The following is a 19,103-nucleotide window of genomic DNA, read 5'->3' as shown; positions in this document are numbered from 1 at the left end:
CAGTGTGGGTTCGATTCCCATTCTGGCCGAGGTAGACTTGGGTCTTGCCTGAGAGACGAAGGTAATGGCAAAAATTGGCTCAGGATGTGGCATCAGCAGATAGTGATCCTAAGCCATGCCTTTGGGCAAAGCAAAGCAAAACATTTATGTTTCTTCCCAAGCTTATTCTGAAGTGGGTAGTACTTAGTCCGGGTTTCTGGGCAGAAGGAACAGCTGTTTGGTGCTTTTGTTAGTAATAATTCCTCTGTTCGAGTTTAGGTTAAAAATCCAAATGTCCTGTCTCTAATTCCAGGACCTGTGTGCTATTGCACCCAAACTCATAACTATTTGGGGAAGTGGTGGAGTAGTGGTATTATCACTGGATTAGTAATCTACAGACCCAGGATAAACTCTGGGGACCATGGGTTCAAATCCCACTACAGCTGGTGAAATTAGAACTTAGTAAAAGACCTGGAAGAGTCCAATGATCAAAAAACCATTGTTGTAATAATCCAGCTGGTTCACTAATGCCCCTTAGTGTGCTAACCTGGTCTCCAGATCCTCTGAAATGGCACACCAAGCCACTCAGTCAAGGGACAACCAAGGATTGGCAACAAATGCTGACATCCCACTACAGTGACAACCATATAGCACCATAGAATCCCTACAATGCAGAAGGTGGCGGTCGAGACTGCATTGACTCTTTGAAAGAGCATTTTACCTAGGCCTGCCTTGCCCCATAACCCCACACACTTCCCAGGGCAAATCCAACTAACCTACACATCTTCGGAGTGTGGGAGGAAACCGGAACACCCAAGGAGAATGTGCAAACTCCACACAGGCAGTGATCCAAAGCCACAGTCAAACCCAGGTCCCTGGCACTGTGAGGCAGCAGCGCTAACCACTGTGTCATTGTGCTGCCCCACGAATGAATTTTTAAAAAAAAAGAGCGTAGTAGGTCTTTCTTTGGAATACAGGTTATTTATTTCTTTTCTGATCTAAACCTTTGAATTATCCCTGATATCCTCCCCAGCCAGTCGCATCACTATGTGCCTCTATTTAGATTTAACTATCTTTCTGAGGATGCACGCTATGTATTCTCAAAGCTAGCCAGAGACTGAAAAAGCTCATATCTTTTTGAGCGCTGTTAGCAACGTGCTGTTAATTGTGGAGTGAGATCTTCAGGAAATAAAGTAAAAAGTTGTTTAAGAAGTAGATAAATGAGCATGAATGATTCTAAATTTGGAAATTATCCTTCTAAAAATTAAGACACATTTCAATAAAGTATCAAGTAGGAATAAATATTTCTGGCATATAAAAACTTACAAATATAACACTTATCATGTAGCAACCCTATTTTGATACAAAATATGACTGAAAATACATTTTGTCTCAATTCATAGGTGGACACTGGAACGTAAAGTAAATGTTGTTTTTGCTGAGAAGAATTATTGCACCTTCAGAAACTGGGAACTGCACACACTGTACCATGCCAGTTATTTCAGCTGGTTGGATATGCTGAATAGTTAATTGTAGAAAGAAGACATGTAATGCCAGGGGATATTGTAAACAAAGAACTGTTATTAGGATTTGCTGAGGTGTTAACTTGTTAATTAGCTAACATGTTAGAATATGAAGAGGTAGAAAACAAGACAAAGGAATAAATTTTGCTGAGATGTGACAGTATGTTCTTGTCCCAATGGTGTTACAATGAAAGCAAACAAAACCAACAATATTAAAACTGCATCTTCCAGATACACTATAAAAGTAGTGTGGAAAATGATACTACTTTCTAAACAAGCCCAAAATATTTCCTTTTAAATCATTGCCTATACATAAAATATACATTTATAATTTACAGGGACAGGGCAGGAGATAGTGGGCCTGGATAAGTATGGGCGGCATGGTAGCACAGTAGTTAGCACTGCTGCTTCACAGCTCCAGGGACCTGGGTTCGATTCCCGGCTTGGGTCACTCTGTGTGGAGTTTGCACATTCTCCTTGTGTCTGCGTGGGTTTCCTCTGGGTGCTCCAGCTTCCTCCCACAGTCCAAAGATGTGCAGGTTAAGTTGATTGGCCATGCTAAATTGACCATAGATGCATAGGTTAGAGGATTAGTGAGTAAAATATGGAGATAGGCCTTGGGTGGGATTGTGTTCGGTGCAGACTCGATGGGCCAAATGGCCTCTTTCTGTACTGTAGGGTTTCTGTGATTTCTAAGATGCTCTTTTGGAGAGTCAGTTCAGACTTGATGGACTGAATGACCTCCTTCTCCACTGTAGGTAGGATTTTATGGCAGGATTTTCTGGCTGCACTAGCCCCAAGGTTGGAAAATCCCACCTAAGGTCAACAGACCTTTGCATGGTCCATGTCCCGCCGGCTGCAATTCTTGTGGCGAGTGAGACAAGAAAATTCCATCCCATGTCTCTGAGCACTCACAAGTAACATTCTTACCATGGAAGTTCCAGGCAATGACCAGCTCCAACAAGAGAGAATCTAACCATCTCCCCTTAGCAATCAATGGCATTGCGATCACTGAATCTCCCATGATCAATGTCCTGGGGGCTACCACAGAAACTGAGCAGGACCAGCCATATAAATATATTGCTGCAAGCACGGGTCAGAGACTGGGAATTCTGAGGCAAGTAACGCTGGATTGTAATGGAATGCTCTCCACTTGCTTGGATGGGGACAGCTCCAGCAAGAAACCTGATACCATCCAGGACAAACAGCCTGCTTGAACGACTGCCCATCCATCAGCTTGAACATTCACCCCCTCCAACACTGACGTGCAGTGGCAGCAGTGTGTACCATCTACAAGATGCCCTCTCACAACCCACCAAGATTCCTTTAACAACATCTTCCAAACCAGTGATCCCTACAACCTGGAAGGGCAGAGGTAGCAGGTGTCTCAAAATACCACCACCTGCCGGTTCCTCTCCAAGTGACACACCATCTTGACTTGGAACTATATCGCCATTTCTCCTTTGCCGCACTGAGTGTTCCTACAACGCACAGACTGCAGCGGTTCAAGAAAGTGGCTCACCGCCACCTTTTGCAGAAATGCTGGTCTAGCTGCGATGCCTGCATCCCATGAACAAATAAAAAAAAAACTTTGCAAGGTGAGTGAATAAACAGAGCAGCAGCTGGTGGAATGGGATCCACAGGTCAATGAGATGGGTACTGTGGAGCCGGTCAAATCCTCAAAACAGACATTCTTAAAGTATGCTGTAATGGATCAATGCCAGTGAGTTTTAAGCGCATGTTAAATGTCTCCTTTTACAATTGCAAGACTTGGGGTGCAATTTTGCAGCTCGTGAATGGCAGTGGGCCAGGAAACATCAGTGGGGTGACAGTAGCAGGAATCACAACTGCCATCCAGCTGATCTCAACTTTCCCAGACCCTTTTTTCTTCAATAGCATCAGCCAGAAATCAGCAGAAGAGAGACTGATTACCATGGAAACGTCAATTACTAATATCATTAGCAAGGACAGTGTCATGGCTAGCTATTGTCTCCCCCCACATCTCCCCAGGAAAGGTCCCACCAACGGATATTAAAGCTAGTCCCCGTCAACAGGGACCAGGTGTGATCACCTCACTGGTGGGGACTGAGGCCATTGAGGCCCCTAGGAAGTTGAGGGCATGAGTGTGTCCCTTGGGCAGTGCCAGCTGGGCACCCTGGTGCTGCCCACTGGGCACCTGGCAGTGCCAAGGCTTGAGGAGTGGGGCCTAGTGGGTTGGGACCACTGTGCACTCTGTATTAGGGATTGGTGGAGGTGGGAGGGAGAAGGGCAATTGGGAGGCTGGTAATGGGGGTGAGGGGGCAGTGCACATGCACCAGTCTCCCTAGTGACAGATCGGCGAGTGCGCAGTGGCCCACTCATCACACTGGTGCCAGCCTCTTGGGTGGCATGAGGCCCCCCCACCCCACAGCGTGACTCCCCCAGCAGACTCTGTAAAGCACAAAGAGCTGGAAATCCCATTCCACTAAGTATGCCCAAAAAATGTGCACTTATATTTCTTTTGGGAAAATCGCCCCCAGGACTTTGCTCACAATCCTGGACTAATCTCAAACAGGAATAAGGGAAATCATTGCCTAGGACCTAATTTGTTACTGCTGGGTCTCAAGTTCTACATTTCAACAATGTGTCAACAATGAACTGCAACAAATCAGCACAATACGCCACAAATCAGCTGACCCAAAAAAGGACACTGAACCTTGAAATTGAAACTATGTAGGACATTATGGATAAAGGCACATAATCCATCTTCCCATGTCTCTAGCGCTTTCTCACATTTAAACCATGTAAAAAAATTATCAGAACAATAGATTATATCCACCGGGTAAAACATAAAACAATGGCATTGTCTTCTAAACGATCCAGAAACCAAATTAATATATTGATGTGATTGGCATTAAAAAAAGCTAAAATACACACAGGGCGATTTTCAACTGCTGGCCGTCGGAGTTCTGTCTGTAAAACAGGAAAATGAGCAAGAAAAAATGTTAGTGCTTTCGTTTAGGCCGATCTGGTTCAATTTTTAGGTTGCCCATTAAATGGCACCTGCCTAAAATAGGCAAGATTGTTTACAAAGAACAGTCATGATGTGGATATGCTGCCGTTGGACTGGGGTAAACACAGTAAAAAGTCTGACAACACCAGGTTTCAGTCCAACCGATTTATTTGATAGTAAACTCACTAGCTTTCGCGTTAGCCCCTTCGTCACCTGACGAAGGGGCTAACCCGAAAGCTAGTGAGTTTACTATCAAATAAATCGGTTGGACTGAAACCTGGTGTTGTCAGACTTTTTACAAAGAAGAGTACAGCACAGGAACAGACCCTTCGGCCCTCCAAGCCTGTACGATCACGTTTACCTATCTAAACCAACTGTTTGTACCCCTCTATTCCCTGCCTGTTCATATGCTTATCAAGATAAGTCTTAAATGTGGCTAATGTAACTGCCTCAACCATCTCACTTGGCAGTGCATTCCAGGCCACCGCCACCCTTTGTGTAAAAAAACTTCACCCGCACATCTCCACTGAACCTTTACCCCCTTATCTTGAAATTGTGCCCTCTTGTAATCGTCATTTCTGCCCTGGGGAAAAGCTTCCAACTGTTCACTCTGTCTATACCTTTCATAATTTTCTAAACTTCTCTTAGGTCACCCCTCAGTCTCTGTCTTTCCAGGGAGAACAATCCCAGTTTATTCAATCTCTCCTCATACCAGACAACATCCTGGTTTACGTATGCAGATCAGGGACTCGGGCTGGTTACGGGGCTCAGATTTGTAATTTATGGGTCCGAATGGATAAAGCTTTAATCTACTCCTCCCAGCCCCACAGAAATCCTTCAATATTTTGCTGGCCCAATTTTGTACCCTCCTCCCCTCCCAACTGGTCTCATCCGTTGGCCTGGTCCATGCAATAGTCAATTTTTGTCCTACCAAAATAAATAAGCTTTTCCTACTTAATGGATATGATGGTTTAATATTGTCACTGGTACTAGTAACCCACAGGCCCAGCACAATGCCCTGAGGACCTGGGTTCAAATAATATCATTATAGGTAGTGAAATTTGAATTCATAGAACCCCTACAGTACAGAAGGAGACCATTCAGCCCATTGAATCTGTGGCTACTCTCTGACAGAGCATCCCATCCAGGCTCTATCACTGGAACCCCACATATTTACCCCACTAATCCCCCTAACCTACACATCTGGAGACACTAAGGAACAGTTTAGCATGGCCAATATACCTAACCCACACATCTTTGGACTGTGGGAGGAAACTGGAGCACCTGGAGGAAACTCACGCAGACATGGGGAGAATGTGGAGTTTGCAGTCACCCAAAGCCAAAAATTGAACCCTGGTGCTGTGAGGCAGCAGTGCTGACCACTGTGCCACCATGCCGCCAACTAAAATCTGGAATTACAAGTCTAATGATCAAATAGGCATTGCGGATTGTTGTAAAAATTCATCTGGTTCATTAATGCTCCTTTAGGGAGTGAAATCAAACATTCTCACCAAGTCTGTCCTCCATGGCCTTCATTTACCACCCTCTGAAATGGCCTAAGAAGCTGGGGCAATTTGGGTTAGGCAGTAAATGCTGGCCTAGCAACAATGCCCACATCCCATAAATAAGTTTTTTAAAAAATTCCCATGATTCATCACCTTGATCCCACAGAGACCAAACCTCAATGGCTGCAGCCACTTGTGATCAAGGCATTGGACAAATGTCACAGACTCAAATGCTCACTTTTCATCCATTTTGGATGTGCAATGATAATCCCCCCTCCCTCCCCCCCAACATTTGGTGCTACAGCTGTTTTGCAAATGGTAATAGAATTTTCAAATCCTGCATGTGTAAAAAATTATAGTTCAGCATTTCCGTTTTAACAGTTATCAATAAAAAATTTATGTACAATATGTATTGTTTGAAAAGGAGGCAGTGATGGCCTAGTGGTGTAATCGCTAGACTATTAATCCAGAAACTCTGGGGACCCGGGTTTGAACCCCGCCACTGTAGATGGTGGAATTTGAATTCAGCAAAAGATATCTGGAACTAAGAACCTACTGATGACCATGAAACCATTGTCGAAATATCTGGTTCGCTAATATCCTTTAGGGAAGTAAATCTGCCGTCCTTACCTGGTTTGGCCTACATGTGACCCTGGAGCCACAGCAATGAGATTGACTCTCACTGCTCCCTGAACAAGGGCAACTAGGAATGGGCAATAAATGCTGGCCAGCCAGTAATGCTCATGGCCCACAAATTATTTAAAATACATGTCGGGGTGGGGTGGGGTGGGGAAGCATGACAAAAACCATACAAAGAATGCATTTTTGATTTAATAGTTACTTTTTTCTGTGCCGAAATTCCTATAGCCTTGAAGATGAAAATTTGCAGCTGAGCATCTGCAGACTTCATATCCTGTTTTATGGGTGTCTGGAGATGTTTATAACTGAAATGCTTAAATCAGCATACTTAATGGAATCTTTTCAACTTCGAAAAACAGGTACTTTTTGAATTTACTGACATTCTTACATATCGAAAATTCATTAAATTGCAAACTGATTGTGAAGATGTGTAGAAATATATTTAACTGCTGTTTGGAAACAGACTTTAGTACACTAGAAAAGCATTGCAAAGATATACTACTGGCTACATCATATGAATAAGGAGACTATCTGTATTGATTCTGTGGCTCAAATCAGTACGGAGACTAAAGGCTTCACAATACAGCTTATCTTAAAAAGAGTGGCCACAGAAAACATTACTGAAGGTTTGGATCCCCTCGATTAGATACTCCTACAGTGGAACCCTCCACAGGTTTGAGGAAGGAGTTGGTTTTGACAGGAATTGGATTTAGTCAAACTGCAGCAGACTTGATAAAATGTCAAGGCAAAATCTGCCATTATAGGTTGCTGTTTCAGTTTTTGTAAAGTGAGCACAGCATCATGGTGTAAAGAATAGGGCATCCTTGAAAGATGCCAGCAGCAGTTAGTGTTATTCTACCAATTTTCTTCACAAAAAGAATTCTGATTTGATTTGACAAGTTATAGCAACATGGGAAGGAATTTTATTTTTAATTGAGTGTAATTTAAAATGGTAAAGCAAATTAATATTTGATCTTAGAAATATAAACATTTCTATGATCCTTTGACTGTAAATTGAAATAATTTTACACCTAAAGCTTTGTAACCTTGAGTGAAATCTGGTTTATGTGTTGATTTTTAATTTGGGCGCATAAAGAGCATGACAGGAAGCAGGAAGGAGCACAGGGTGTGGACAAGGTGATTGTTATAAAAATGTTTAATGTATTTGACTTGCAGCTGGTGGGAGCAAAAATTAACTGAGAGAATTCCTGAGGGAAGGTATTCGATAGTATTTTACTATCGGTTTAGCTCAGTTGGCTGGTGGCTGGTTAGTGATGCGTAGCGACAGCAACAGTGCAGATTCAATTCCCATATCAGCAGCGGTTATTCATGAAGGTCCCGCTTTCTCAATCTTCCCCCTTGCCTGAGGTGTGGTGACCCTCAGGTTAAGTCACCACCAGTCAGCTCCCACCCTCAAAGGGAAGAGCAGCCTATAGTCATCTGGGACTATGGCAACTTTATCTTTTTACCAGTAATCATTTCAGGGGTATTATTGAGAAGAGGCCAGACATCATATCTTGTGCCAAAGAAGACATTTGTGGATTGGGATGGGAAGTTCATTTACAAAGTGGGTTGGAGCAGGAATGTAATAGATTATAAGTGAGGCTTGTTACAGTAAGAGATTTAAACTAAAACTCCTTCAATACAAAGAATATTAACTTGCAAAGGTGAAAGCATTGCAACAATTTGTTTTACTGCAGTTATTAGAAATGGTCTCATCCTGTGTTAAGCTTAGACTTAACACATCTGTAATGCTCAGAAAAGAATAACTTTATTTAAGAATTTAAATAATTGGAGCATGTTCAAAAGCCAATGTGCAGAGTGGGCAGAACAAACCCTTAATCCAAATATCTGCTTCAATTTCATTTTTTTCCTATGCAAATAGGAAAGTGCAGCTAACTACCCAGACATGTAAAGGCAGACCACTTTTGGGAAAAGGGGATTCCAGTGTCAGCTCCAAACCTTGCAGGTTTGGAGAACTGGGAGAGGTTGACTTTTGGGGTCGTGCTGACTCTTCGTCAGAACACAGAGTTTCCAAAAATTTATTTCAGATTTCCAGCATTTTTCATTACTGGCAAAGGCTGCTCTCTGACTGGTAGATCTAGACCAATGAGGGAGCAACTTTTTCTTGTCCAGTTGGGAGTCACAGCCAGGAGTCTAATTCTGTGAATTTAAATATCTGGATTTAAGAATTTACTGATGATCATGAACACACTATTGATTGTCAGAAAAACCCACCACGTTCACTAATGTCCTTTAGGAAAGGAAATCTGCTGTCCTTACCTGGTCTGGCCTACATGTGCATACCACAGAGTTATAACAATGTAGTTGACTCTCAATTATCTTCCAAGAGCAACTAGGTATGGGCAATAAATGCTGGCCAGTCTGCAATGCTCATGTCCCATGAATGACTAAAAACAAAATAACTTTAAACAGCTATAGTTAGTGTTGAGGCATCCAAAGATTTTTGGTGCTTGTGAGCCTTGGACTTTCTGTAGAATAGGAACTTACATGTTGTACAGCTTTTATTTTGGCACATGAAACTATTTGAATTTTCTGTATATGAAGAAGTCAGAGGTCAGACAACACAGGTGAATGTAAGTTACAGGACTACAGTTGTGCCCATGTTCTGTTCTTAATAAAGTTAAGAAGAGAAAATGCTGAAACATCTCAGCAGGTCTGGCAGCACCTATAAGGAGAGAAAAGAACTGACGTTTCCAATCTAGATGACCCTTTGTCAAAGCTAAAAGGCATAGGAAGTGGGAGATGTTTATACTGTCGGGTGAGGGAATAAAGGATGAGTCATAGCCACAGAAACCAGGGGAAAGGCTGCTAACGGCAGTCCACGGAGACAATAAAGGGTGGGAACGGCCAAACAGAGAAGCTGAAATCAGAAGTTAAACTGTGACAGATGAAGATGTGTGTGGATAAAGAAGGAACAAAGAGTGGGGGGTGGGGGGGGGGGGCGGAAGAAAAATAAACATAGATAAAAAGAAATAAAAAGTAGAGAACAGTATAAAAAAAATCTTAATATAGTTTACAATAGTGATTCTGGTGATCATGTAACATAAAAGCAAGCAAAGAGCAATAGGTGTTAAACACAAGTATTTATAGCGAGAAATTCAGTGGTCTGCAAAAATAATTCAAATTGATACATGAAGAGTATCAAACCATGCATTATTTATTATGTGGAGATGCTGGCATTGGATTGGGGTGGGTACAATAAGAATCAGCTCACCTGAAGAAGGAGCCACACTCTTGACAGCTTGTGCTACCAGATAAACCTGTTGGACTTCAACCTGGTGTTCTGAGACTTCTCACCGTGATTTATTAGTCAGTCATTCAGAAGATGACAATATTAGTGGACAGGCTGACATGGGGGTAGCCGGGTGAAGAAGCAAGAATGCAAGCATGCAGCAAACATCTCCCGGGTTAGCAACAGCCCAAATTTAGATCTGGCCATTGAGTGACATGTATGAGAATTAAATGGGATGGGAGGCTTAATGCTTTGCAAGCCAATCAAGGAAGAATAGAAGAGTGAGGGATAATCCCTAGTTACAGACAATGAGAGGAATATATTTAGAACAAAAAATAAATGACTATATGCTGAAAATAAATTATAGAGTTTTGGTTTCAAAGTCATGTTTGCTAATGAGCGCTGTTTGGAGCAGATGTCGGTTCCTCCTGCATCCTGAATTACTGAACCACAGCAAAGTGAAAGGGATAAAATAAAGGACATGATGTGAAAACGGACAGGAATGAAAAGTTGATGAGGCATGTTGTTTTGGAAAAGGAGCAAACCTGGAAATGAGGTAAAAGCAAATCATTGCAGATGCTGGAATCGGAGACAAACAGAAAATGCTGGAACATCTCAGACGAAGGGTCATCCAAATTTCAAAAAATTGGTTCTCCATAGATGCTATCAAACATGCTGGATTTTCCAGTATTTTTTGACATGGAATAAGGTATTGGGATAAATGAGAGGTGTGAGTAAAAGAACAAAAATAGTCAAAGACTGTGGCCATCATTAGTATCTGTGCCAGTTTTAAGTTAATGCTGCTGAACGCCTTGGTTTGTGTGCAAATATAGTTACGCGAAAAATAGGTTACTTTTTGATCTTGTGAATACAGCCAAGTACTTATTAAATCCTAACATTGCAAGCAGAATCTAAAGTTGAAGGGTGAGCTTGGTGATATGCTGATATGTGGGGGATCATTATCCCTTAAGAAATTACACTTGAACCATTGCTAAAATCATCCTCACCTAGGATTGGGAATGATGGAATGTCGAAGCAGATCTGTTGATGATAGAGCATTGAGTATAGCTTCATAAGATGGAGAAGTGTATATGTACGCCCACAGATAACAAATGTTGCTAGAAAAATGCAGTGAGATATAGTGAATAAATTAGATGTTTAACAGAGAATACTAAAATGAATAAGTAAATTAAGAAATTAAAACTGAAAATGCTGGAATAGCTCAGCAGTTCTGTCAGCATCTGTGGAGACAGAAACTTTATTTATTAGTGTCACAAGAAGGTTTCCATTTTCACAGTAACTTCACTGCAGTGTTGATCCCCTAGTCACTGCACTCCCGGTGCCTGTTTGAGTACACTGAGGGAGAATTTAGCACGGCCAATGCACCTAACCAGCGTGTCTTTCAGACTGCAGGAGGAAACCAGAGCACCCAGACGAAATCCATGCAGATGCGGGGAGAACGTGCAGACTTTGCACAGACAGTGACCCAAGCCAGGAATCAGACCCGTGTCCCTGATGCTGCGAGGCAGCAGTGCTAACCACTGAGCTGCCCACAGAATCCAGATACTGACTCAAAAGTGTTAACACTGTTTCTCTCTCCGCAGATGCTGTCAGACCTGCTGAGTTTTTCCAGTATTTTCTGTTCTTATTTCACATTTTCAGCATCTGCAGTATTTTGCTTTAATTTTAATGGAGATAATTAGTTTGAAATGGTTTAAAAACATCAAAAATATTTTCATAAGCAACATTACATACTGCGACCGGAGTCTTTTTTGAAGCCTGTAATTTTTAAAGAGTATTTCTCCTGTTTCAGAACAAGTGATTTGTTCAGCTCCTGGAATCACCTGTGAAAGGGAAGAGGAACATTCTCAGGCCCCATTCCTGGAAGATGCCACCTGTTCATCATCCTCACAAGAATTGGACATGTTGGCATGTCAATTAGATACAGCACTGGAAATTGAATCCACAGAAAGGTAAAGTCTTTAGACTTTACATTTTTGCAAATATACTACAATATTTCATACATCTCAATCATAGAAGCATACCATGCAGGAGGCCACCATTTGACTCACCAAGCCCTATCCCCGTAACCCCACGTATTTATCCTGATAATCTCCCTGACGTAACAGGGGGCAATTTACCTTGCTAATTCCCCTAATTAAGGGGTAATTTAGCAGGGCCAATCATTAACCCGTACATCTTTGGACTGTGGGAGGAAACCAGAGCACCCACAGAATCCCTACAGTGCAGAAGGAGGCCATTCAGACCATCAAATCTCTGACAGAGTATCTTACCCAGTCCCTTTCCCCCTCCTAATCCCCATAACCCAACAAATTTACCATTTCTAATCTAACTAACCTACATATTTTGGGACACTAAGTGGCAATTTACCACTGCCAATCCAGCTAAACTGCATATCTTTCAACTGAGGGAGGAAACTGAAGCGCCCAGAGAAAACCCACAGGGAAAATGCAGTCACCCAAGGCCAGAATTGAACCTGGGTCCCTAGTGCTGTGAGGCAGCAGTGCTAACACTGTGCCACCATGCCACCCCACATGTTGTGTTAATAACTGGCATCTGCCTTTACAATCACCATATTTTATTTTAGCTCAGTTTAATCATGGCACTTCTTTTATCTTTGACTGTTGATGGCTTCAGCATCCTCCTTTGTGGTTTTGTCATGGTGATTACCTTTGAAAATATCATGATTTCTGCTATGAATAGAACTATCCAAGTGAAAACCAGGAATTCCAATTTACATCTTCAAATCACGTAATGGTTTGATAATTAATTTATGATAAAGTTTAATAGCTTTCAGACACCCACTCAAATGCTGTGCATCATTGATACTGAAGAGCCCGTAGATTGTTTGCAATACAATGTTGATGGATTCTTCAAAAAAAATGAGAGACTTTCTTATAATTGTTATTTCAGTGACATTCAGGAAATGAGGTACCTTCTGAGAAATCACAGGGAATCCGTACCACAATATCTTAAAATACAGGGTATGTATTTGATATATTTGTGTATGTAAGCTTGCAAAAACTGCACATTTGAAAAGTTCCTTTGGAAAAATATGTTTAATTTATATTTGCATGTTATCTAAACAGATGCAAAGGAAAATATTCATGTCACCTTGAAATATTTCCCTTCTGTTTAAAATCACAACTCCTAAAGGCAGTGATCATACTATAATGCAACTTTAGGAAGACAGGATATATAAACTGAGTGGCGCAGCGCATTACAACATCTTTGGCCCTAGGTTCGAATCAAATAATAAAAAAAGGTTGAAAATGAAATAGGAGGTCTTGTGGCAACAATGGGTAGTGCCCTTCCTCTGAGTCCGGAGCTTTGGCATCAAGTCCCACTTTGGGGCTTGATGGCTATGAAAGTCACATACGTAACGTGGGTGTATTCACAACAGGATCAAACAGATTATGATCAGTCTGTGAACCCTTCTAATAAGCTTGGTGACAGGCAGCAAGAGTGGGAGAGATTCCTGTTCAGTCACACTGCAGAAGGCAATGGCAATCCACTGTAGTACTTTGCCAAGCATAACCATTGGACTGGTCCAATGGAAGTCCATGATCACCAATATCCTCTTTGGGCATGGTACCTGGAGTCGGCAAATGAAATATTATTTGGGAATTTCAACCTGATTCACCAGGGTTCAAATTCAAAACACAAAAGATAATTTGACATTATTTGGGCATAAAGATGATTGGTGTGGAAAATGGGAAAACCCACAATGGTGCAATAGCGCATGGATTTTCACATTCATGGATCCTCTGGGTGCCGAGGAGCCCAAAGAATCCTAAAATCATCTCCATTTGTTAACATACTAATGTTGTGCTGAAATGCCAGTAAAGCAGATTTCCCACAATGGAGAAGCAAGTCACCAGGCTCTCTGTCCCATTTGCTTTAATTTTACATGCTGATCACTTACTTTGTCAAAAGCCTTCTGAAAGTCCAAATTGATCACATCCGCAGGCTCCCCCTCCAGCTCTACTAGTTACATTCTCAAAGAATTCCAGTAAATTTGTCAAGCACGATTTCCCTTTTGTAAATCCATCTGAGTCAATCCGCTATTTTCTAAATTCTAGCACTGTCTTCCAATGTGATGAACCACTATCCACTTGTCTGGATGAATGTGGCTCCAACAACACTCAAGGAGCTTTAACACATCCAGGACAAAGCTGCCCACTAGACTGATACCTCACCACCACTGACACATGATGGCAGCAGTATGTACCATCTGCAACTTGCACTGCAACAACACAGCAAGGATTCTTTGACAGCACCTTCCAAACACGTGACCTCTACAAAGGCAGTAAGTAAAGATGGATAGGAGCACAACTTGCAAGATCTCTTCCTTTCACCATCCTGAATTGGAACTAAATTGCCATCCATTTACTGTTACTGAATCAAAATTTTGGATGTACTTTAAGTCTAATGTTTATTTTATTAGTATCACATGTAGGCTTACATTAACACTGCAATGAAGTTATTGTGACAATCCCCTAGTCGCCACATTCCAGTATCCTGTTCGGGTACACTGAGGGAGAATCTAGCATGGCCAATGCACCAAACCAGCACATCTATCAGACTGTGGGAGGAAACCCGTGCAGACTCAGCACAGGCAGTGATCAAGCCAGGAATCGAACCCGGGTCCTTGGCGCTGCGAGGCAGCAGTGCTAACCACTGTGCCACTATAGCAGCACTGTGGGTGTACCTATACCGCTTGGTCTGTGCTGGGTCGAGGCAGCAGCTCACCACCTCTCAATGAAAATTAGGATGGGCAACAATCACTAACACAGCTAGTAAAGACCACATAAGAACATAAGAAATAGGAGCAGGAGTAGGCCATCCAGCCCTTCGAGCCTGCCCCGCCATTCAATAAGATCATGGCTGATCTGGCATGGCTCATTTCCACGTTCCCGCCCTCTCCCCATAACCCTTAATCCCCTCGCTTATCAAAAACCCATCAACCCGTGTCTTAAAAATATTTAGCGATTCCCTCAAAAGAAGAAAGGACTTCGGAAGTAAGGATTTCAGAAGTTCTGATGCATAATTCCTCAGAAGTGCATCAATATTCAAAGGAATTCCTCCATACAATAAAGCTCCTTCATGGCATTAAGCCAAACAAAAATTTCTGATTTTTAAAATTACCTTCCTTTTTCGCCCAACCTCTTACTTATCGCACTTGTTTTACCTCCCTCCACTTTGCTTACATTTCTCTTCCACTTTTATTTTCCTCCCTCAATTTTGTCTCGTTTTTGCTTTCCCCCTTTGCATCCAAAACAGTCCCCCACCTCCCCCCACCCCCCCAGCCCTGCCCTGCCCCTTACTTCTAATGGCATTGGAACAGTGATACTTCAAAACTGAGAGTATTCCATGAGCAAGATAGAATTGGAGAATGAGACCGCCGATGAGCGAGATTGCAAAGGGTCCCTGGGGAATGGATTATTAAAACAAAAACTGACGAGGCAGCTTGTGCTAGATGTAATCAGGTATTTATTTACCAGCCCAGACATGCCAATGTTTCTGAAGAGACTGAGGATGAGGAATTGTACTCTGTAGTCTCTATAACCCATTTGGGAATAAGTGTTGCCAACTTGGATATGGATGTGTCCTATCTTTCAACAGTAATAATACATCTTCGCCTTGATGAGCACAAAACTCTCTCCCCAATGCAGTTAGTTAAGATGTAAATAATAGGTTGATATAAAGTAATCTGCATAGATATATAGGCTTAAAATGATTAATGTTAAAAAATTGAATGAAAGGGGAGATAGAAAACAATATGCCAGCTGTTTTAAATGGGTATCATTGGAATTTAAATTTAACAGAAGATGGTTAATTTTGAATCCAAATATATCAGAATTCGGCACAATACTATATATTTTAGTGCTATAGTAGTGATTGACAAAGAAGGAAAGTATAGTGGACAAAGTATGTAAAATCAAAAATCTATTTCACATGTAAATTTTATAATGCAAGCAGTGAAGTGCTAATTACCATAATTGGTTAGACTATTTTTAAATGTTGAATCCATGAAGCAGAATTGTGATACCCAATTACTCTCTCCAACATCCCCCACAACCTGTTTCTAATGAATACAGGCATAATTACATACAACTACTAGCACATTACAAGTATTGTGTGATTTAGAGGTGATAACACTCTTTTGTTATAATTCCTTCATATAAGTCTTGTATCATACATTTTTCAATTAAACTATTCAAAAACTTCAACAGGGCATCAGAGGAGATGAAACCTGCAGTGAAGGGCTTCGGTTATCTGAGGAGATGAGGGAAGCTGGGATTGTTCTTCATAGAGAAGATTAAGGGGGAGATTTAAGAAAATGAAACTATAATGATCAGAAACGCATTTCTTGAAAAGTTGGTTGAAGCAGTTTCAGTACCAGTTTTCAAAAGGAGGAGTGGGTATATACTTAAAAAGAAAGGATTGTGGAGCTAGAAAAAGTGCAGGAGAGTTAGGCTAGTTGGATAGTTCCTTCAGAGAACCAGAATGGACATGAATAACCTCCTTTTATCCTACATGATTCTATGGAAACAAAACCTACACTGTATAGTTACATAAAGCTGTAATACTGAAAATTTGAGAGATTGTATTTAGCACAGCAGGCTGCTGTCCAAACATGAATTATGTTGTTAACCAGACTGGAGACTTAGCTGGCTCGATGCTGCTTAGAAAGCTGCAGTCCCACCAAGTCACGTCACTAGGTGAAGATTGTTGAAGTGAATGTTTAAACTGGTCAACTGCTGCATTGGCATTGAAGGCACAAAGGCAGTGTCAACAATGCAAATATTCACCTAGGTTTCTGCATAGCTTCTCCAGATGACAGTATTGCATAGTTCTACAAATATCTGTTTCTTAAAATGCTTGGAATGTATCTATCTGGAAAAGGCTTAGAATGTCAGTTTCTCTGAGATTTACACAAAATGCATGCTAGCCTTGAGCTAATTACTGTCGTTAAATGGGTGGGCAACGTAGGTTTACAGCAATAAAACAGACCCTTCGGCCCAACTTGTCCGTACCGCTTTTTTTTAAACTCCTAAGGTAGTCCCAATTTCCCACATTTGACCCATATCCCTCTGTACCCATCTTACCCCTGTAAGTGTCTAAACGCTTTTTAAAAGACAAAATTGTACCCACCTCTACTACAATCTCTGGCAGCTCGTTCCAGACACTCACCACCCTCTGTGTGAAACAATTGCCCCTCTGGACCGTTTGTATCTCTCCCCTCTCACCTTAAAACCTATGCCCTCTAGTTTTAGATTCCCCTACCTTTGGGAAAAGATATTGACTAACTAGCTGACCTATGCCCCTCATTATTTTATAGACCTCTATAAGATCACCCTCAGCCTTCTATGCTCCAGAGAAAAAAGTCCCAATCTATCCAGCCTATCCTTATAACTCATACCATCAAGTCCTGGTAGCATCCATGTAAATCTCTTCTGCATTCTTTCTAGTTTAATAATATCCTTTCTATAATAGGGTGAACAGAACTGTACACAGTATTCTAAGCATGGCTTTACTAATATCTTGAACTACTTCAACAATGTAGTATTCAATGTTCCGACCAATGAAACCAAGCATGCTGAATGCCTCCTTCACCACTCTGTCCACCTGTGACTCCACCTAGATCTCTTTGTTCTGTAACTCTCCCCAACACCCTACTATTAACTGAGTAAGTCCTGCCCTGGTTCAATCTACCAAAGTGCATTAGCTCGCATTTGTCTAAATTAAACTCCATCTGCCATTTGTCAGCCCACGGGCCCAACTGGCTAACATTTTGATGGCTATTTTGACAGATTCCTTTGTGCCCATGTTAATTTGTTTGACGGCTGAAATTCTTTCTCAATCCGTGTGAAAATTCCCAGGGTGTGGTTGATGAGGAGGGGGAAGAAAAAAAGTAACACAATACCTATTTTACTTAATTTAAACATGTAGGCATTGCTTCTAAATATGACTCAGAATTGTAGAATCCTACATTAGGGAGGCCACCACTCAGCCCATTGAGTTTGCACTAACCCCATGCCTTTACCCTAGCTAGTCCCCGTGACACCAAGGGGCAATTTAAGCATGGCCAATCCACCTAACCCGCACATCTTTGGACTGTAGGAGGAAACCGGAGCACCTGGAGGAAACCCACGCAGACACAGGGAGAATGTGTAAACTCCACACAGACAGTGACCCAAGCCGGGAATTGAACCTGGGTCCCTGGCGCTGTGAGGCGTCAGTGCTAACTACTTGTGTCATGATTTTCCAAACATAATGGCAAAAAAATTAATTTTGATGCAAAGAAAATAAAATTTATTTTAAAAAATCATAACAGCAATACCACAGTGGAAATAAAACGACATAAAAAAAAAATATAGGTTGATGACAATCAAACTATTAGTTCAAATTCTGAACACTTTACAGCCTATATTAGGCAGGCGACATGGTCCCGTGGCTCTGCAATGCTGATATAAAACAAGTGGCCTCAATCAGTTTGAGATCTTGCCATTTAATGGCACTATTCATTGAAGTATCAAATTGATGTTTTTCCCCAAAAGAGTAATGTTGTCCGATGTAGAAAGGTATTCCAAAATCCTTGTACATCCAAGTGGGAATAAAGGAACTAATATCTCAGAGGGGACTTATGTTTGGTTTACACAAACCTGGTTGTCTGGCTACACATTTTTGGGACAGATGTGCGCAAATGCACTCCAATAGACACCCTAGCTGGAAAATCTGAAAGCCTTTTTTAAAAATATGATTCACCAAAAACTGATGTTTATTTTTAAAATCTAGATTTATTCCTTATTCCGTACTCTCTTTCCCACAGATGAAACCTGTTTGTTGACTCCATCACCCACACATCCAAAAATTCGGAAGCGGAGGAAGTGCGGACTATGTTGTCTAAAGAAATAAACTCATTTGTTGTGCTGTCAATTCTTAGTAATAAAGTCATAGTTTAGGAATCAAAGGTGTTTAAATTTGTTGAATATGTTTGGTTGTGAAACATTCAGCGAACCAAGTGCAATATCAAAGTAACTTCTTGAGTAATTCTAATCTGTGGTGTAAAATAGCTACCAATGTGGAATTCTGTTTTGTCTCAACAGCACAGGGCTATTTATTTTGGATTCTTAAAAAATGCTACAATACTGTTATTTAATGCTGTGTTAGCTTCTTTTGTG

The 19,103-nt window shown here is 41.4% G+C and overlaps 1 protein-coding gene across 1 annotated transcript in view; it reads left to right on the top strand.

The window, feature by feature from the left end:
• LOC145359443 (regulator of G-protein signaling 7-binding protein-like) overlaps positions 1–18,837 on the top strand; it is a 112,567-nt gene extending 93,730 nt beyond the window's left edge. Inside the window, exons 4-7 of the mRNA XM_080213991.1 lie at positions 6,867–6,997; positions 11,708–11,867; positions 12,829–12,899; positions 18,752–18,837. Of these exons, the coding sequence (XP_080070117.1) occupies positions 6,867–6,997; positions 11,708–11,867; positions 12,829–12,899; positions 18,752–18,837 (448 nt within the window). The remainder of the gene's footprint in view (positions 1–6,866; positions 6,998–11,707; positions 11,868–12,828; positions 12,900–18,751) is intronic.
• The last annotated feature ends 266 nt before the right edge of the window (positions 18,838–19,103 follow it).

This window comes from Carcharhinus amblyrhynchos, chromosome 28 (genome assembly GCF_965287045.1).
Source record: "Carcharhinus amblyrhynchos chromosome 28, sCarAmb.v2.hapA, whole genome shotgun sequence".
Classification (NCBI taxonomy): Eukaryota; Metazoa; Chordata; class Chondrichthyes; order Carcharhiniformes; family Carcharhinidae; genus Carcharhinus; species Carcharhinus amblyrhynchos.
The sequence above is the reverse complement of the archived record's forward strand: the minus strand, read 5'-3'. Positions and strand labels throughout refer to the sequence as shown.